This window comes from Buteo buteo, chromosome 25 (genome assembly GCF_964188355.1).
Source record: "Buteo buteo chromosome 25, bButBut1.hap1.1, whole genome shotgun sequence".
Classification (NCBI taxonomy): Eukaryota; Metazoa; Chordata; class Aves; order Accipitriformes; family Accipitridae; genus Buteo; species Buteo buteo.
Window position 1 is genome coordinate 6331858 of NC_134195.1, and position 21859 is coordinate 6353716.

Below are 21859 nucleotides of genomic sequence, written 5' to 3' on the forward strand. Positions count from 1 at the left end.
TTTGTGCAGAAGCAATTTAACAGGCAATATATGAGCACTGCGCTCCCAAGAGATAATGGTTACTCAGGAGTTCACTTTTTAAAAAGAGATATTGCACACATCCCAAATATTTTCATGCTACTTTAGCTTTATGGGGCACAAGATTGATTTTCTATTCTATTTACCTATTGTATTTTACATGATAGATAGGATATTTTATTATAGTAGGCTGCAATAAGAGATTCTTACTTATCTCTCAGCTGATAATGACTCCAATGTCCACATATGTCTTCAATACCAGCCTTCAAGTGATCCATCAACTAAAGAAATGAAACAAACATGGAAAAATTTTAAGTGGTCATTATAAGAAAATAATGTCACCACAAATACACCATTACTGTGTGTCTAGAACCAGTCAAAAGATGGCAACAAAGGTATCCGACAAATCTAGCAGGGAAGGATGACGAGTGCATTTTGTAAACACTACCTTTGTTTCTGTCCTCCCATGGTCACCAGTATCAAGAGGTAAGGGCCCTGCTACACCATGACACTTCTAGTACCATATTGTGATAGTCACTATGAATATAAATGAGATATCATATTTTAAAAAATTATGCCTAAGGTTTCCTCTAAATGTTGTTAAGAGCATTCAGTGTCCAAATCCACTGAATGCCACTGCTACCAAATGCCTCCCTCTGTCCAGCTCTTTTGGAATACCCTTTCTCTTCTTCTTTTTAGGATGCCAGCTACTGATACAAAAAACTTACTCGCACATGAATTTCTTCATTGATAGACTCCTTTTTGTTGGTCTTTTTAACATCTAGGTATCTGACCAATGGTCCGATTGTGATTCCCTGCATTTGGAACAACGAGTTGAAATGTTAATTATCTTTTAGAAAAAACAGAAAGAAAGCAAAAGGATTTAATTTTAATCAATTAGGAAAATGGTGTCTTAGGCACAAGAATGATCTATTACTTGAATGGAGAGATACATAAGATGATTAAAACTCAAAGACTTAAAAAAAATTACACACCAGGGTTTTTTTAAGAGAGATTGTATTTATCGACATATTTTAACTTTGTAAAGTAGCTGACTAACCTTCTTCAAAGCAGCACTCACTTGAAAGAAAACATTAACTTTGTGAGGTTCTTACAATCTTGAAACCTCTTCAACATTTTTAGAATTAAATATTTTGCATTTTTTTTCACTTAGAAACCATTTTCGGCTGTTCCCAATTCTTTATTGCACTGCTACAGAATAGCATTTAGAAAGGGGAAATAGAAACAATATGTTTTTTCTGAAACATTCGGGTGGAATCTAAGTACCTAATCACAAGTGCACGGTGCTCCATTGGCACCCTGGAATATCTGGGGCATTGGTATGGGAAAATACAGAACATGGGATGTGGGACCTTCAGAAAATCCAGTTCTTCCAGGTACAGCAGTGTAAGCCAAGTGGAACAACACAAACATCTGAAGTAGACATCTATTCTTACAAACCTGAGTTATTTGCTTTATTTTTCTCTAATATTCTTTTACAAAGGATTTCAAAAAGCTCTCATTTGATCTCCAAGATGAATGAAGATAAAAGTAAAAAATTCAAAATCCTTCATAGAACAGACATATTGTTTTCTGTTCAGTTTGAGATACACCACTAGTAGAGAATGATTCTGTGCTGAAGTGTAAAGTTCAAATGCTTCTTAATTTGGAAGCATTAGGAAGAACATGTGGAGTGAACATAAGAGATTTTGGAAACAAAGTGCCCTCTTCCCTGCATATTTCAGAAGACACAGGTTTTCAATATGTACTTTCTGAAAAAGTTATTTAATAATACCTAGAAAGCCCTGAAAGGGTAATTACACAGTGCAGTGCTAAATCTGGCCATAAAATACAATAGCTTTTCCTAGTTTAAGAGTAAATTCAGTGCAATCTTCACTATGAAGCTTTCAGTCACCTCTATTACATGAAATATAAGGTCTCCTGGGAGACCTTATAGCAGCCTTCCCGTACCTAAAGTAGGGCTACAAGAAAGCTGGAGAGGGACTTTTTACAAGGGCATGTAGTGATAGGACAAGCGGTAATGGCTTTAAACTGAAAGAGGGTAGATTTAGATTACATATAAGGAAGAAATTCTCCACTGTGAGGGTGGTGAGGCACTGGAACAGGTTGACCAGAGAAGCTGTGGATCTCCCATCCCTGGAAGTGTTCAAGGCCAGGTTGGATGGGGCTTGGGGCAACCTGGTCTAGTGGAAGGTGTCCCTGCTGTCCTGATTCCAGTTGGGATAGAGTTAATTTTCTTCCTAGTAGCTGATACGGTGCTGTGTTTTGGATTTAGTATGAGAATAATGTTGATAACACACTGATGTTTTAGTTGTTGCTCAGTAGCTCTTACCCAACTCAAGGATTTTTCAGTTTCCCATGCTCTGCCAGCGAGGAGGTGCACAAGAAGCTGGGAGGGAGCCTGGCCAGGACAGCTGACCCGAACTAACCAAAGGGATATTCCATACCATGGGACATCATGCTGAGTGTATAAAGTGGGGGGAGTTGGCCAGGAGGGGCTGATCACTGCTCGGGGACTGGCTGGGCATCGGTCGGCGGGTGGTGAGCAATTGCATTGTGCACCACTTGTCTTTCTTGTGTTTTATTTCTCTATCTTTTTGTTATCTCCCTTTTCATTACAATTATTATTGTTGTTTTTATTATTATTATTATTATAATGATATTTTATTTTATTTCAATTATTAAACTGTTCTTATCTCAACACACGAGTTTTACTTTTTTTCCAATTCTCCTCCCCATCCCACCAGCAGGCAGGGGGAAAGGAGTGAGCAAGCGGCTACACGGTGCTTAGTTGCCGAGTGGGGTTAGACCACAACACATCTGCCCATGGCAGATGGAACTAGATGATCTTTAAGGTCCCTTCCAACCCAAACCATTCTATGATTCTACAAAAACAATCCATTAAGAAATACACTTACTTGGATGAACACGGTGAAATATATAACTACAAGAGTAGCTGTAATGAACAGGTTTTTTCTTGGGAAGAGATTCACTGGAAGCAAGAACGCAAGAGAGAAGCTGCTGGCTCCTCGAAGGCCACTGTAGGAAATAATTAGTTGGTCTTTGAAGGTGAAGGGATAGGTTCGGAACTTGTTACTGATGTAGAAGAGAGCAAATACACCTAGGAAGGGAAAAAAGCACAAGTATTTTTAATCAAGGAGAAAAGGAAAATATTTAAAGCAAAACAACATCTTGGCTCAGGCAGCTGTTGACAGACCTTTCTTTTCAATTTTGGGTTCTTGTAGCTTCTCTTTGACCAACTGCTGGATCTGGTTTGTGTCAAATAATCTCCTAGAAAAGACCATGGTTCCTAACTGCTTCAGGATTTAAATTCACTTATGGAGTTCAGAAGTGAGATTAGGGGAAAAGTTTTACTTTCTATATTTATGTTGCACAGTTCTTCTTCAAAGTGTTCTGGAGACAAGACAAACCACTGGATGAGAGTTTTTCCTGTGCCTTCCCTTGCAATGTTTCCTGCTTTCTGCACAGTATCTGCCCAAAGTGTTTGAACGGTGCTTTACCAACAAGTCCTGTGGACAGGTTCACTGAAAGGCAAAGAGTAATAGCATTTTAATTTTTAATCCTCTGGCTTATTGTGTCTATAATTCTCTGTTTATTTCTCAAATTTCATTTTGCTCTTAATAAAAGTTAAAATTAATCAGACAGCCTGTGGCTGTGTAAGGGCTGCAGCTTTTCTTTATAGAGTACATTTAGCAATTTGCTTGATTTACATTTAATCTTCTTCATCTTCCATAAGAAACATGTATACTAAGTTTTGTGTTGAAACTGTTAAATTACTGAAGTAAAAGCTGACAAATGCTGATAATTACTGGTGTAATTTTACACAGCTGTCACTGATAAACTCAGTGGATTATTGTAGGTAAGGCCAGTAGCAGTATCATGTTGTATAGGTTGCTGGATACTGCTTAAAACCTTTTTTTGGCTACTTATAACTATGCTAGACATCAGCTACTCAGACTGAAACTGTGTATGTGAGGTATCACCCTCAGGCCAATTCTCTTTATTTTATACAAGCTTCAGAGAAAGTGTTGTATTCATTTTATCAAACAAATTTAGCGGAAAATATTTCAGCCTTCCTCAAGAAAGCTCTAGCACTCCCCTTGGTGTTTGAGAGAAGGATGGACATGTGGCAGCAAAACAGCTTTTGTATCAGGAGAGCACTTCTGTCTTGATTGGAAGGATATTCCAACACAGAATCCAAAAGTAAGGCTCTGAAAGTAAGGCTTTAAAAACTTGGAGGCCATGCTTGGTCCAGGATTAGCAAGAAAACATTTAATTACTTTCTTTTTGCTGTCAACCCACAAGAATCGTATGACCTCTACTGCTCAGAACTTGTGTCATCCCTATATAATAGAGCTGTTCAGATGCACATACTTGAACCTTCACAGGTTTCCTCTTTCCTTTTTTTCCGCTCATTAAATGCCTTCCTCCAGGGCTACCAGGCTTAAAAGTCAAAGGTCTTGAAATGTGTATGGGCTTTGAGGGTCAAGCCAACAGCTTCCTCCTCTGTTTTTTTTTTTGTTTTTTTTTTTTTGACTGAGGGATAAGCCACCTGAGAGATTTAAGAAATAGCACCTTAATCTCAGATGTTTGATGCCAACACTTAGCTGGTCCCAAACATTAGACTCAGAGTACTGTAGGCTGGAAAGACCTTTGGAGGTCATCCAAGTCCCTACTCAAAGCAGAGCTAATCAGATCAGGTTGCTCAAAGCTCCAGTCAAGTCTTGAATGCCTTTAAGAATGGAGAGCTGGGCCACTGTTAAAATATTGGATCACCCTCATGTTAAGAAATGGGTTCCTACTGTCTAATCAGAATCTCCCATGTTCCAGCTTGTGTCTGTTGCCTCTTGTCCTATTGCTGTGCACGTCTGAGAATTATCTGGCTCCATCTCCTCTCTCTCTTCTGATCGGGTACTTGTAGAAAGTAAGAAGGTCTCTCCTGTGCCATTTCTTCCCCAGGCTGCATAGACCAGAACGCTCAGACTCTCTTTGTACATCCAGTGTTCCAGCCTCTGACCAGGTTGGTGGCCTCTATTGCACTTGATCCAGAACCTCTATGTCCTTCCTATACTGGGGAGCCCAGAACTGGAGAGAGCACTCTGGAGTCAGCACACACTTCCACCAGTGCTGACGAGAGGGAAAGAAACACTTTGCTGGACTTGCTGGCTACACGCTTGCTAATGTAGCCCAGGACATGGTTGGCCTTCTTTGTCACAAGGACATAATTCTGGCTTGTGTTCAACCTGTTGTCTACCACGCCAGGTCCTTTTCTGCAGAGGTGCTTACTAGACTCCAAGCCTATGCATGGTGTTATTCCAACCCACATGTAAGTCCTTGCCTGTGCTCTTCCTGAGCTTCATGAGCTTTCTCTCAGCCCATTTCTCCAGCCTGTCCAGGTCCCTTTGAATGGAAGCCATCCAGAATATTGACTGCTCCCTGCAGTTTGGTGTCAGCCACAAACTTGCTCAGTGTGCACTCCATTCCATCCTCCAGGTCACTGATGAAGACATTAAAACAATATTGGTCCCTGTACTGAGCCCTGAGGGATGCCATTAGCCACAAGCTAGATGAGTATTTTGAGCCCAGCTGTCCAGCCAATTCCCTTGCCTCATTAACAACAACTTCAACTGGCCAAAGTCTGCTCTTTGAAGTCCGGGGTTGTAATTCTGCTGTTTGTCGGCTTGCTCACTCCTCTCAGAATCTTAGCATCCACGGTCTTATGGTCACTGCAATTAAGGCTCCCTTGAATCTTCACATCTTCATCCATTTCTTCCTTCTTTGTGAGTGGTAGAGAAGACAAAGCCTATTCTCCAGCTGATTCATCAACCAATCTCCAGCAACTATCATTAGCCTTTTCTTCTCAGCCCCTTTTTGCCTTCCCCTTGAGGGCAGAGCTGGCCCTGATGAATCACCTGACAGGTCTTGTTCCTCCTCAATACCATAGCAGGTGATGCTGGGCCAATGTCCAAGCTCAAGCCTGGGGTCTGTATGTAAAGGGAATATAGACAAGGGCTGAAGGCTGGAGGAGGTGGTGGCAGGTGCCCAACGTAGATTTCTGACCCACAGGATGCTCCAGAGGGGCCTCCTTTAATTATAAATGAAGCATGGGGGAACTGACCTACTAACTTAGTTAGCCAAGGTACGTGTCTAAATTTCAGTGCTCAGATTATCTCCTCCAAGGCCATCTGATGGAATATTTGGATTTCTCATTTTCTTTAAAAATATAAACTACTCTGAAAAATCTTACTGAAATTCCAGAAGAATGTTATTAAGATGGCCAATTCAGGCACTCAGAAGTTAAAAAATGTCAGAAATAAGACTGCCTGCATAATTGTATTTTTGGCCTTTTCTTGTGTACTACTTTCAAAACATCTTTCATTACAGAAGTATCATTCACTCATATTTCTAACTAAATTTAAGTGACACATAACAGTGGCAGAGTAGAATGTGTTCCATAATTCATCACCTCTCCAGAGTAAATGCATTTGCCTTCTGTTGCAGCAGTTGTAACTTAACCTGATACAGAATATTCATGTTCAAAAAAAGGATGGCATAATTCATGGGCAACAGGTCCAAACCCCTATATAGTGTGGGCAAGGAGTGTACCCTCTCACATCCCTAACACAGTGACTCTACATGCTGAGGATGTAGGGGGTGAAGAGAGCTCAGAAAGTGGCAAGGCTTGCAAGCCTTTCCTAATTAGCATCTCCCACAGGCTCTGTTGAAGACACTGCCAGAGGGTTGGTCTGACCCAGTAGGTCATCCCTTTTTTTATGTCAGCTAGAATGTTTGGCTGGACGGTACTAGTAAATGAGGGAGAAGATGGCAACGTGTTGCCTCTCTGCTTCCACAGTTGCAGTAAATTCGCTAACAGGCACAAGAGCAGCTCATACAAGAACTCTGCCGGGACTGCTACTCCCCACAGAACACAACCAGCCTTCTTATTGCTTCTCCTCTTTCAGTGTTACTGTCAACCTATCCTGGACTTAGAAGCAGATGAGAAATTGTGTCCCACAGCTTGTGTGACATCTTCTGGAAACTGCCCTGCCCAAGCTGGAGGGATCCCAGTCTCGCAGATTAGGAAGTAGGAGACCTTTGCAGGAATGGGGAGACACTGTGTGTAGAAATGGAGTAATTTCAAACAGGCACTCTTTTCTAGCAGTTTAAAACTTAAGAGCTGACTTGTGAGGAGCACTAGTATAGCATGGTTGGCTTAGATGTGGTATAAGGAAGGAAACAGAGTCCCTGTTCTGTTATGTAGCAGTGCTAATTTTCACCTTCCCTCTTTTTCAATGCCTCTAGCACTCCTGGCCCAGGACCTGTAGCAGAAGCGTGTTGATGTACATTATCTAATTAGTAAGTTAATTACAGTGTGCAATGAAATCATTATGAAGCCCACTTACCCAAGGGCATATAGTTAACTAAGATATAAGCATCTGTATAGACATAACCATGGTCATATTTTAATTTTGCTTAAAATATTCCATTCTCACCTAATCATAAAGTCTGTGCTTGGAGACTGGCATTCAGATTTGTTTGGGGCTTTTTCCCTCTTTTTGTCCACGCGTAGATTTGTGAAATTAACTTGTCAGTAACCTAAGCCTAGTAAATTCATTATTAAACTGGTTACGCCAGTCCGCACAGACTTTTCTAACATACCTTTGTACCAAAGGGTTTCTCTCAGAAGTGCAGAGAGGGTTGCCTGAAAAAGCCAACTTACTCAGTGTCCGCCAAACGAGGCAGAAGAGCAGAGTGAAGCAAATGAAGGCCCAGTTCCACTCGTGGTTTTTCCCCACCGTAGACACTCCCATGAACACGAAAATCAGGGTCTCACTGACGCTGCTCAGCATCTTCATGAAATATTTTATTGTGGTATAGGAATTCTGGGAAACATTCTCCTCCACGTACTTTTTCATTGTCACTGCACATGCTGTCATCCTGTACCAGGCAAAACATCAGAGATCAGCCACGACCTGTTTTTCTTTTCATTTAAGAACAACCTCAGCCTTCATTACCTGCACTCTCCATCACCAGCCTCTGACCTTCCTAATATCAAGAAGCATTTTATTTCTTCGGTAACATTAGCTATTTCATTAGATAGAAGAGCATGTGCATTCAGCTTTACAAATCCATTTTGCATACAGGAAAAAGGAAGCAAAGCAGTCAGCCTTCCCCACGAGGAAGTGAGGATATCACGTTCCAGTTCAAAGTCCATTTTATCCTGAATGCCTAACCCACAGCCACCACGCACCAAATATTTGAGTCTCAAACAAAGGGCAGGTCGGTTTTGTACCAGCCTACGGACGGGTCGGTTAGAGCGGGGCAACCTGCCCCTTAGTGATCTTCTTCTTTGAGGAGGTGGTGGTGGGAGAACATGGTGGTCAAGGCCAAAGCTCCTGACGGCTCGCTGCCAGGGCCGGGGTAAGCTTCAGTGACTCTCCACCCACAGCAGAGAGAAATTCAGTTATCCTACAGAGGTGTCCTTCCCCCCTTTTAGTTACCCAGGGGGTGGGGAATGTGCCTAACGAAGCCAAGGGATGGTTTCCATCTCTTTGCTGTTAATGAAGACTAGAGCCTGCTTCAGAGGCATCAGCGGCCACCCAGCAGAGATGCTGGTAACAACCACAAGGAGCAGTAGTCTTTGAGCAGCCCTACTGAAGGGGCTTTCCTCTTCCCTGCTTCATTTTCCATGGCCATAGGTAATAGGTAGAGAGGGTGCTATGCTAGTAACATATTCCATCTTCTGTCTAGTTTTTACTGATATTATTTTAGTCCTTGGGGGCTTCTTGTGATGATATTTTTCCAAACTTGTGAATTCAGAGAATGCTGACTGTTCATTAAATAACCCTTCATCTAGTTTCTGCTCATTTAATTTCCACTGAAGAAATCTCAAGGGTATTCTCGTGGAGCTGAGACATTTAGCGGGTCCAAGGACACTCTAAGACAAGACCATTAGGCATTAATGTTTAATACTGTTGATTTTCAGAGACACATGCATAATTGACTTTCATGATCCAAGTGAAAAATGAATGAATTCCTCAATAATTCAGAAAGGTGACAATAAGTTCCCATCCCTAAACCAAGCAATAATTTCCTTAATGAAGCAGTAAGAATAATAAATCCCAATTATATTAACATTCTTCTATTACTAATAATTTCAGCACTCTAATGAAAATAAGAAGCAAAAGAAACAAAGAGCTATGTAGCATAGTGTAATGAATAGGCAGGGAAGCAGCATTTTGGGCAGCGCAGGTAAGAAAGGGTCCATACTATATTAGTGCTCACTACATAGTAGGTCTAACCCTGCTCAACTAAAGTCACCAGTCACCTCAATCAGAACAAATGTGTTGGATGTGCAAAACATTGTACAAGACTTGTCTGCTTTGTCTAATTGCTCAGAAAAACATATCTCCTTATTTAATATGGTTAAATATTCAGATATTGCTTCTCAGGGCCATCCTGCAAAGGTTTTTTTTACAAACACAGTTCTACTCTGAAGCTGAACAAATTGGGGTTGTTCAGCCTGGAGAAGAGAAGGTCCAGGGAGATCTTATTGCGGCTTTTCAATACATAAAGGGCATTTATAAGAAAGATGGAGATAAACTTTTTAGTAGTGCCTCTTGCAATAGAACAGGTGATAATGGTTGTAAACTAAAAGAGGATAGATTTAGACTAGATATAAGGAAGAGATTTTTTTACAATGAGGATGGTGAGGCACTGGACCAGGTTGCCCAGAGAGGTGGTTGATGCCCCATCCCTGGAAACATTCAAGGTCAGGTTGGATGGGGCCCTGAGCAACCTGATTTGGTTGAAGATGTCCCTGCTCATTGCAGGGGGTTGGACTAGATGACCTTTAAAGGTCCCTTCCAGCCCAAACCATTCTATGATCCTATGATTCTATGAAATCAGGGTTTGACAAGCGGAGGTGAGTAGATGCACCTGTCTGGACATCAACAGCCACACGCTTGTATTTGTTAGGTTTAAACTGGTTTGTCCTCAATAAAAGGAACTCCCTTCTGCAGCACCAGAGCCCGCAAGACCCAGCACGCAAGCTCAGCCCCAACAGAGGCCGTGCAAGGCTGCTGCTTCCCACCAGCTGGGCACTGAGCCTGCAGCAGCCAGCAGCACTAGCTGGAGCATTTACCACATTCAGGTTCCCATTTTCTTCCACTATACCCTGCTGAGGGGCTGTTTGCTGTGGTTTCTTTGAAATTCACCTACCAGCAGTTTTCTCGTAAAGTCTCTCACTCTCACCCTTATTCCTTCCTTTCTCTTCTGACCCCTTTCCTGCCGCTGTCCTCTTTCCTTCCCACAATACTCACCCTCTCCCCATTTACTGCGGTCGATAGACCTGCCAGCTTTCTCTCTGCAGTGGGCACCCACGCCATTACAGCACTTTAAGGAAGCAGTCCCCAGCATTACAGCAGTATCGAGCTATGCTGGCCGCATCAAAATATGACTGTCAATAATCACATACGTGAATATATGTAAACATATGTGCTTGATGTTCTCGGTTGCCTGGTTTTGCCCAGTTTCAGTTCCAGTGATGCTGTTCAAATGTAATGTAATTCCAGTAAATTATGTTAGAGCTGGTGTTCACAAGAACTCGGATGTCCTTTATTCTGTTTTCCATACTCATTACTTTTAATCTCTCTTGTAATTGCATGGTGATGGCGCTTAGAAGTAAAGACAGTTACACTGATCTATTATCAAATCATTCTCTCATTCTGCTGATTTTATCAGAGGTAGCAGCCAGATGGTGGCAGCACTAGTCATTTTACCCACAGCTTGCAGTATCTTTTCCAACCAGCAAAAATCTAAAAAAATTTCAGAGCAGATACGCACTCCTCAGTAGTACATCTATGCCTATGATGACTATGGGTTTGCTTTTCTGAGTTACCACTGCATTTTACAGATCCTTTAAAAGCCATCCACTGCAGATCTCTAGGACAGAAACTGAAAATGCATGTATTGTACCAACCTCGAACAAACCACCTCCTCAAAACAATGTTGCTTCCCTCGAGAGGGCATCCAAAAAGCCATAAGGGATACTCACGCCAAAATGCCCGAGATGTAAAGGGTTTCAGCGGACAAGTAAGACAGGTAGCTGAACATGAAGACCAGCAGGGGTTCGATAGCAGAAACGTTGTGGGTGAATCGAGTCATGAGTGCCGAAACGAATCCAAAGACGATGCCAAACAACACGCCACCCAGCCCCACCACGAAGAAGCGAGCGAAGCCAGCAAAGACATCGATGGATTCAATTTCTTCGTACCGGTGCATCTGGGTGAAGGCGATGAAGATGTTATATAAAACCTATGTGTGAAAATAAGGAGACAGCAGTCAGGCATCTTTCTGAACCTGGCAGGCTTACTCATTTCACGGGTGGGGGGTGTGTGTGTGTGTATATATATATATATATGCCTAAAATTCCTTTAGACAGCACAGCAAAATAACAGTTGAAATCTCAGCTGGTTCTTAACAAGTCCCAGAATTAAGGTTCTGTTAAATGTCCCGAAAAATAGCAAAAAAAAAAAAAAAGGGGGGGGGGGGGATAAATAGTTACATAATAACGGTAAAACCCTGGGGGATCAGATGCAATTGAAGTAACTGAAAAACACCCATGTTTTTTTCTGAAGGTAAACTTAATTATTGATCTTTGTAGCAGATGTTGAAAGCCCAGCTGAGTACTTTACCAACCCCAGGCTCTCCCTTCCATGTTCTCTTTCTGAGTCAGGATGGGGCAGGGCAGCAACTAAGAATCACACTTTTCATTTAAAACCCATTTAGGTTGTGTGTATGATCATTAGGCTGGGCACACTTCATTAGATGGACTCTGGAATGTTCAATGTTTTTCAGTAGCACTTGACACATAAACATCATGAAACGTCACTGGGAATGGGAAAGGAAGAAGGGAAGGGAAGGGAAGGGAAGGGAAGGGAAGGGAAGGGAAGGGAAGGGAAGGGAAGGGAAGGGAAGGGAAGGGAAGGGAAAATGGTAGCCTAGGTTTCATATTGTCTCTAGCTAGATAAATACAGCCTCTCTATCCTTACATGTTTTGGGTCTGATGCCACTTAACCTGCTTCCCAGGAGCTCTGTGTCAAAGTGGGAAACAAAAGTTGTAGCATTCTAAATGGCCTAAAGATCCTTCACACATATATTTTGACTAGAAAGCTTGGAATGACAAAAGTAAAAAGAAAACAGTGTCAGATTAGAAGAAAGATTGAATTTGCTACATTATATAATTTGGTCTGTAAAGGTAGTTTCATTTAGGTCAGAGCAGATAAGTTTACCATACTTCTATTATCAATAATTTCTTTTCTGCAGAAATTCATAATGAAAAATCTTCAGTATATTCTACTTTCATTCATCTTTTAGAAACTAATAGAAAGTTTCCACAGTAATGAGTGGTGTAGTAATAAAAAGGTCTTAGAGTTTGCTGACAGTAGGTTAACATTAAGTCCTGTCAGATCTGTTTACAGGCAGTGTGTAACACATGAAAGTCACCTTTAAGTTTTCAAGAGAATTTGGGGAACATCTAAAGCCACCAGCTCTCCAAAGCTGTTGCACCAAAGCATTAGTTCAAAAATGCAAAATGGACCAAAATAATTTGCCTTATCTAGTTTTATTTGGTCTTTCTTCTTCATATAGTTAATTCCAGAAGGCTATTAAGAAGATTAAAGTAGATATTTGCAGGTAGAAGAGTCAAGCTCATTAGGATAATAATTATTCCCCAGCTACTATCTAATCTTAAATTGCTGCTGGGAACATACGACCTTGAGCTGTCACACAGCCTGTTCTCCAGGAGACTCATTGCTAATATTTCTGTGGGACAGGCAAAACACAACAAAATGTTTCATGTGAGAAAATACCCAGAGGTGCCTTTTCCTAATGACTGTGTATGAAATTAGGCTCTTCAGTGGCAGATAAGGAAAAGAGGGTTCATGTCTTGACAGTAAATAAACCTTACTGTACTTACCATATAGCTTTTCATTACCAAGCCTGTTTTGTCTCTGTTACCCCCTTCTTGCAGACTTCAACCTCTTCCTAAGACTTGTGATTCTTTATAAGTGATACCAAGGCATGAATCTATGCTGACTTATGAATAAAGCAAATTATTCTCAGCAAATGACTTGGTAAGTTTTTCTCTCTTCTTCTAGTTCCTAAACTGTCTATATGATATAACTGAATTGGCATTACAATGGAAATTATGGAAATATGACATAATTTCCATTTCTTTGCAACATGCTTTGTGGGAGTAAACTGTTCTGTACAACATCCTGCACCGCGTCATACAAGTAAGGCTCCATGTAACGTTGCAGTGTTTATGCCAGTAAATGAAATACTTTAATTCTTTGTACGGTATAAAACCTGAATCAGCTTAGGATGCCCTTGTTCACTCAAAAAGAAGGGATGGATTGATAGTTGGCCTCATTTAACAACTCTGAGAAAGTTGTGCTTTGGGTTTTTTGGGGGGGACGTTACCGTGTGGTGGTGTACCACTGGCTGGCTGTTAGAGCCAGGGAGAGGAAGAGAGAGCGTGACACTGCTCACCACAGGGCCCTCCCCGCGGACGGGTCCCTGCTCCAGCTGTCTAGATGGTACAAACATTGCACATACCATCCACATCAGAAGCGTTGGAAAAAAGATTTTCAAGTGACTGCCTTAACCACCAACACAGGCAGCCCTGATGATAACTTTCCACCCTGGTAACTCTTTCTGACCACATGCATTTAATTTTACTCTAAACAGAGTGGGTCAACTTCAACAGCAGGAGCAGAGAATATCTCCATCCTCCTTCCTAGCACCCAAGCTATCCCAGAGAGGTAAATTAAAATCCCCACAAATAAAGAAATCAATTTTACTTGGGCCTCCATCATGCAGTAGGTTTCTTTTAACTGCTCTGCTACCGCATACAAAGAAGAGAGGACACCACTAGAGAAAGTAGTCACTGCCACTCCATTTTGAGTACAGCGTGACGTATAGGTGTTCTCAGTGTTTCTAAACTCAAGCCTCAGAGTTGAAGGAGTCCGGGGAAATATTCTGTTTCCTGATGTACACAGGTGCTCAGCTCCTGTTGAGACAAAAATGGTCTGTGTATATGCAGGAGCAGAGCTTCAGATGCCTGAAATCCTTTGCAGCAAAATCAAGATCTTCCACCTCTGTTCAAGTTTGAATGAAAACTGCACTGAGTTTACCAACATCACTGTTTTGAACAGGGCTTTGAAACTCCCCTAATGTATGATATGTGTTAGGACCAGTCCTGTTGTTGTCTGCGCTATTCTGATACTAACAGTCTACTCAGAAGCAATTGGGAAAAGGAGCAATTAACAGGACCTGGAGCCTTCTTGTTCCATCCATGGACATGGCCTGGCTGAGGAGAATGGGAAAAGGTACAAATGGGTAAAAAGGGTAAATTTTCCACTTTTGACCCAGTCCCTTAAGTCAAAGGCACAACTCCTAAATCATCATTTTAATTCCACAGTCTATTATTTTGCAATTTTTTTAACCAGGATATTGAACTAAATATAGGAGAGGGAGCTATTATTGCCTCAAATGTAATACACAAGTTCAGCAAAATTCATACCAGTTTTTCCTGCTGGGGAAAAAAATGTTCAAGCTGTTAAGCAGACTGGAAAGAACCAGGATATTTGTATTTAAACAATCAAAAAATATGTATGCTTAATATATCTTGGTGATATTATCTTTTTAAACACAGAGAGTTAACTCAAAGGAAACTGTTAAGACAGAAACAGGGAGGAAATGGTAAGATAAGACACCTGAGATAAACACTTTTAAAGCCCTTAAAAAAGCAAGTGAGGTATCGCAGAGGAGAAAGCCACCCATTGGGGTCCATCCAGGTGACAAATACTTCAGTCTTCTCAAACATGAAGCCAGGTAGAGATTTTCAAAATTTGAATGCCCAGACAGTGGATGAGAGGTGGGTGATGCAGAAATGCATCAGCAGGAGCTGACAAACTGATTGCAAAGATGAGGGTGCCTGGGGCAAAGGGAGCTCGCAGCCATGTAGGCAATGTTCCCCATGTACAGCCCTTTCTTCTCTTTTCCTAACACATCTAATGCTGCTGAGAAGTGCCTAAATACCAGGTTTTAAAAGGCTTTCTCTCACCCCACATTTATGCTGTAACAGGATCCTGACTGAAAGGTCATGTGCATACCGTCATGAGTTGGACCCACGTCATAAATAGCAGCTGGGAACAAAGGGAAGGCAAGGTAGAGAGCCAGTCAAAAAAAAGGATGAAACAAGGTCTTCCAGAGTGAGGAAGAGGTATTACTTTTTGAGGTCTACACTAGAAGGAACCAAAAAGACAAGTGGAAGTGACAGATGCATTGGGGATTCTTTTGTTACAACTATAACACATAAGCAGTTTACATGTAAAGTTAAGTAACATTTGTCCCTTAGTTCTACATCAGCCCTACATCTCTGATTCACCAAGAAGGATTTGTGATCAATAGGCTGTGGCTGCAAGAAATTACTTCATCCCTTTTCCTTTTCGCATTACTCATAAACTGCACTTCTCCCATGAAGCCCTTCAGCAATGAACTCTGTACAGATTTTACAAGTCCAGGTTGTGCCGTACCTCATATATAACAGTATCTGAATAGTTTTTATGTGTTTTAGATTCCTGTGATTTAAATTCTGTAAAGATCTTATCTAGCAAAACTCCTTAACTTGCAGTTAACTTGCAGCACATGAGCACTCCTGTTGGTTTCTGAGCAAAGAATTTCCTGCTTGAAATTTCTTCCTTGAAAAACATGCGTGTTCTAAGTGTTTTTCTCAATTGTGGTTTATAGCTAGAATTTCAGGTTGCTCCAAGTTTTAGTAAAACTAATGAGAAAGGGGGGAAAGTATTAGCAAAAGTAGCTCTGTAAAAACATGCTTTTCCTATTTAAACAAAACAAAACAAAACCAAACCACAAAAAAAATCAAATGAAATCTCTTTTATTGCAGAAACATTGTCTCTAGATGCTTGAGATAAGACAGCCAAGAAAGGTGAACATTTGTCAGATGTCAATTTTTTTACTGATATAAACAAGTTATGCAAACTTATTAGTGGCTTTTGGAATTCTTGTCTAAGGTCTCTGGGAAACTTCATAGAAGCCTTCAATCTTTAAGCAGTACAATTTTCTATCTATTTGCTTGCACGATGTCAAGAACGTTCCTAGGACTTACACTGATCCTACCAGCAGAATCAGCTGTAGCTTGTCCATTCACTTCAGTGAATGCAAGAGCAAGATGTGATGTCTATTGTGTATGTGTATGCTTCCCTGTTCCAGCAGCTCTAAAACAACACATTTATGAAAGAGTTAATATAAGATGTAATCTTTAGATACATTAAATTACTTGTGTGTAATGGAGTGGAGTATTCATAAAATAATGTATCTAGGATCTCCTTGTCCTTTGCCCAATAACCCTACAATCCACAAGAGACTAAAGAGTGGAAGACAAGGAGTGGAAAGAAACTCACCACAGTTATGCCATCATTTAGCAATGATTCTCCAAAGATCATCATGTAAAGCTGCTCATTAACGGAGGCTTCTTCAAAAACTACCAGGGCTGCCACAGGATCCACAGCTGAAATCATGCTGCCAAAAAGCAGGTTCTGCAGCAGGTCCAGGTCGGTCAGACCAAAGGCTTCGATCTGGCAGACTCCGTAGAGGGAGAGCCCAATCCCAAATGAGTTTACCAGAGATCCCAGCACAGACCACCACAGGATGGACCCAAAGTTTTCAAAAAATGGGCGAGTTGGCATGAAATAGCCTTCCTCCAGGATGATGGGTGGAAGGAGATACAAGAAGTAAATACTTGTGTTCATCACTGGTGGAGATTTGTGATCAGAAGCAAAGATGATCGCTCCTACTAGTGCTCCAATGGCAATCAGGATGCAGCTTTCGGGCATGAGTCTTGGTAAGCGGTGATAGAGATGGAAACCTTGAATAAAACATTAAGGGTATTATTCAAGTTTAAATTAACCTGATCTCAGACAGATGTTTTGCCTGCCTTTGAATACTTTGTCTTCAGGGAGCCAGGTTTTGTTCTTAGGATTATGAATGTAAAAACAGGCAGTACTGTTCCCTTCAAAATTAAACATTCCCAGACTTGTGTCACCAAAGCAGGGGAAGAGTTTGGCCATGAATCTTTTCTCTTCCCGCTCCCCAGCTCTCGATTTCTAAGCAAGTGTGCCTGAGTCTAAGCTCCACTTCTAGGAATGCAGAAACCGCTTTGAAAAGGTACTCTGCAATTTGGAAAGAAAACACTCTTCAAGAATCCTTGCTGCCCAACCGCTACTGCCAAACCTCTGACGCACAGTCTTGTCCTTCCATCTCAAAGCGAGCAAAATCCCTGGCTGCAGGTTGGAAGGCAGCTGCTGAGGAGGGTCCCTGGCTGCAGAGCTCCCACTGGATTTGGGCTGACCAGGAACCTGGAGAAGCCCAAGGGAGCAGGGAGCAGCTCAGATGCCACGGTCTGCTCAGCTCCCTCCACTTCCAGCACTCCCGTGAAGCATTGCGTGGACTCCAGGTGATCCACAGACAGCGGGAGTGAGCACTCGTGAACAACAAAATACCCAAAGCAGCAGGAATCAAGCCACAGTAACATAAGGCTTTGTACAAGCCGATTAACCTTGCTTTTCTGGGAAAACTGCTGTTCCGACATAAGACAAACAATATTTTGTAGAGAACCTTATGAGTTAGTTTACTGAAACAAAACCAGTGATTTCAGCATTGCTGATCAAATATCTGAGAAAATAATGCGTCCTAAGGGATTTTTTTTTCCACACTGGAATAAAGGTTGAGTCTAGACTAGCAAATTAAGCAGGCCAAAGACTTTTCCGAGCAGAAAGGTTCAACTTGCATCCATACAGCCAAATTCTCTTCCCTACCCCAGCAAGAAGCGGTCACATCCAAACTGCCCGTGGGAACTGATCCTGGCACCCATCCTGCCCGGGCACTGCCTGGGTGAAGGCTTGTCGACGTTGGCCAGAGCTGAGAAGGAGCACACCAACGCCGGGGTGGTACGGACAGTCACACGCAGCTTCCTCACCGGGGGCTCGTTAGTTTACAAACATAGATGTAGCCAAGCTCTTTTACAGAGGGAGAGCTACGCTTGCCGTATAAATGTTATATACTTCTTCCCATTTAACAAACACGAATACTGATACCATATGATAATGCCTAGCTCGTTTAGTCGCTATACCAGGAACTGTGTAATCATATTGCGAATGAGAGGTGCCTCTACTAAAAAATGTAAGGAATTTTTCAGGATTTACAAGAATGAGAATGTGGCAGACTAAGAAACCTATAAATCCATTGGCTGTGTCTCCATGCCCGAAGCTGGGTCAACCTTCATCCCATAACTCTAGAAGCTAATGTCATGACTGCATTTCTGTGAACCTCGGATTATCACTATTCAAAAGTAAAGGAAAAGAAAAATATTTTTATGAATTTTTAAATAATTTATTTAGGAGACTATTTGTTTTTACCAAAAAAGTATGTTAAGATCATAACTCTACTCATCTCCTTTTTTAATGAAAAAAAAAAATGTTCAAGACTTCTGTCAGTTTTACAGAATAAGGGGATTGTTTTGCCTTTCAAGACCTCAGAAATGTTTCCCACCCTGAAATCTTGAAACCCAGAAGGAAGATAATACCTGAATAAAACACTGAGAATTTTTAACAGTTTGGAAAACTTCTTCCCTGGGTAACCAGATTATTCAGATTAACTCTTTCTTTCAAGTAGATTGGAAGTCAGCAGCTCCACACTTTTCATCAAAAATAATATTATTTGAAAACTCCCAGCTAAGGAACAGGTTTGCTTGGGAGGCATTACACAGTTCTTCTAAAGTATATATATTTCAAAACAAGAATATTGAGTAGATGAGCCATGTGGCAAGTTGTGTGCTTTTATGGATGATGAATAAAGGAATTGATCAATATGCTCACTGCTAATACACTCTGCTGATGCCCTAACAACAAATTTGATTTGTGAAAATTTCTGTTATTATTCTAGCAGTAAAGGCATTTGTTTACAGGAATTGGATTGAGATCATCAGCTATTATGAAACTGGCAAATCATGGTCAGTGGTAATGATTTTTGTCAATTGCATGACTATGACATGAAAAATGTTTATCTTCGGGCCACCTCCAGAAAATCATCAGTCCCACCTACCAGCCTGTTCTATAGTAATGTTTGAAAATCCTATGGAAGGATCAAAAGGACAGGGAGATCACATGTGTGCAGCTCTTCACATTATTACCATCTTCTCCATTTATTTGATATTACTGCACTATTCTGAATGGTCAAAATAATTTGAGCCCAGCCATTCAAAAGTGTAAGACACACAGCGAGCTATTTTTGCTATGTTAATTGCAGTCCCTACTTCTCCATGAGTTGCCTTTCTTCATTCAGATACCTACATGGAGCTCTAATAGAAGCTAGATGTATTGGTATGTATTCCAAAGGCACTTACCCTACATCTCTGATGACCTACACCCTCTTAGACTCTGGGTCTCTCTCCCCTGGTATTACTTTCTGAGCAACTTCAAACAGCAAACATGTAAACCAAAGACTCTTAGGGAAATGTTTCCCATTATTTGCACAAAGGAAGAACTCTTCCCACTTTTCTCCCCCCAATTCAATACGCTTGAAGTCTCAGTCTGGTGTTACTGATTTCTACAGCTGTAGCAGGTTGTAAATTCTGATATCTTGTGATGTTTAAAGACTAGAAAAAGGGATGGACAGCACTGTTGTAGGGGATTGCAGTTGCTACTCACTAGCATAGACAACCCAAGAGACCTGAGGGTTAGAGCTCCTATATTTATTTAAGCAAGCTGGAAGCATTTGGAGGTGGCATTTTATCATTGTCATGGTAATGAACACACCTGGTTTTTTGAGGACAGAAGCTGTAAAAACGATCCCTGCTACAAAAATGCATGGAAGACACTTGGTTACATGGTACGTTTTTAACTTCTTGCTGAGGTAGGAGGACCCAAGATCCCATTTTCTACTTACCTATTTTTGCAAGAGAGGCAAAGAGGATCCAAAGAGTAACTTCATAGGGAATTTGCACATAGTCATAGTCCACTGTGAAAACATGTAGCCTCGTATCTTGCGAAGAGCCAACAGCATCCCCCTGATCAGGTTCATAGTGAGGCAAGAAACTCTTGCTCAGGTTGGGGTCATCCACATAACCAGCAGCAGAACAGCATACCAGACTCGACAGCGACAGCAACCAGTTCAAAAGCTTTGCATGTGCGAGCGCGGCAGAGCCCATGTCTGGGGCTGTGACTATTTTATTACAGATATAGCGTATAGTGGGTGCATGAAGGTATGCAACACTCACTCCTGTTGATTCGTGCTGGTCATAGCCACGGCCGCTTCTTCCTCAGGGCTGCTTCATTTGCCTATTAGAGGTCATTCTGCAAGTCCTAATGTGCCTGTCCTGTTCCTTGTGTTACAGACAGACCTGGAGTTTGTATGAAGATACCAGTTCTGCAGGTTCCTCCGACCCAGATAAACCTTGGCCACAGCATCGCCCTGTTAGGGAATAAAAAGCCCTTTCCAACTACATTCTTTATGCAGCCACTCTGATTTTTTTCCCACTGTCAAAAAAAAAAAAAAGGAAAAAAAAAGCTGCATTGCACACCATCCAGGCACGAGTAAGTAGCATCAGGTGGGAAAGCCGGTGGCAGCCTGGGCAGGCAGGAGAGCCCGCTCCATGCCTTCCTCTCCTGCCCTCACTCCCCGTCTGCTTCCCCAGGGCAAACTGGCACCTGAGGTACCACACTTGGCACTGCTCACTGGTCCTGTCTCACCTGGTAACCAAACTACTCGGTGTGTAAATAAATGGGCTTTGCAGGGCTTCCAGTAGGGACATCTGGTGGAGGAGCACGCTAATTACGTTCTCGTTAAGAGACGTGTTCTCCCTCTTAAATGCAGGAATGTAACTTAGCACATTAACAGAAAGAGGAAGGGCTGAGTCACATCACGTACCTAAAACTGGATCTTGAGTTGTCTTGTATTGGACATTTGTTTTACTCATGCCAGGAAGGCATTTACTGGACAACCGCATTATCTTCCTCCAAAACAGCATTCACCCTCGTGGAATGTTTTTTTAAATGGTCAGCCTCTTCTCTCCTCCACAAAAACACCATGTTTAGTGTTAGGATAACAAAGTGTGCAAACGTAGTAGTGTTGATTAGAAGCTGCTAAAGCCTGTATTACACACATTAGAAGCGAGTAAATTTAATTTACTGACAAATTATTCAAATTGCCCACTGATTTGGTTGTGTTGGCAAACAGTGCAGACTAGAGAGAACAGAGATGTACCCCCAAACAACTAGTGCTGAGGACCCCACATCCACACTGCATGTGTTTGGGAGGGGATTCTTTCAGGCCAGCTGGTCCCACAGAACTGAGTGTCCCTTCACGGGTGGAGAATATCTTCCACTTGACTTTCTGTGGAAAGGGATCCGGTGTGTGCACCTGTGATGCTCTGTAGTGCAATGCAAAAGGCAATAAGTGGTGACAACTGGGAAATTCGCTTCAAAAGCTTATCATGATCTGAACTAAATCCCCAACACAGATGCAACTACAGCATCAAAATTTTCTGTGGTACAGCAAGTGATGCTGTTTGATGTTCTGTTTCTACATGAGGCATCATCTTCTGCTTCTGCCCCACAGCACCACCAGTCCTCCCACTGAAGGCTTTGAACCTCCCAAAAAATTATGTAGATAATGCTCAACCTGCTTGCAAGTGTTGTTCTTTTTTCAGTATAAT

The 21859-nt window shown here is 41.7% G+C and overlaps 1 protein-coding gene across 1 annotated transcript in view; it reads right to left on the reverse strand.

Annotated features, from left to right (window-relative positions):
- Positions 1-20368, reverse strand: part of SLC9A4 (solute carrier family 9 member A4) — a 35668-nt gene extending 15300 nt beyond the window's left edge. The window contains exons 1-7 of the mRNA XM_075057228.1: positions 20092-20368; positions 16551-17014; positions 11117-11376; positions 7781-7998; positions 2958-3160; positions 747-833; positions 229-299 (exon numbers count right to left, since the gene is read on the reverse strand). Of these exons, the coding sequence (XP_074913329.1) occupies positions 229-299; positions 747-833; positions 2958-3160; positions 7781-7998; positions 11117-11376; positions 16551-17014; positions 20092-20353 (1565 nt within the window). The 5' untranslated portion in view covers positions 20354-20368. The remainder of the gene's footprint in view (positions 1-228; positions 300-746; positions 834-2957; positions 3161-7780; positions 7999-11116; positions 11377-16550; positions 17015-20091) is intronic.
- Between the last annotated feature and the right edge of the window lie 1491 nt (positions 20369-21859).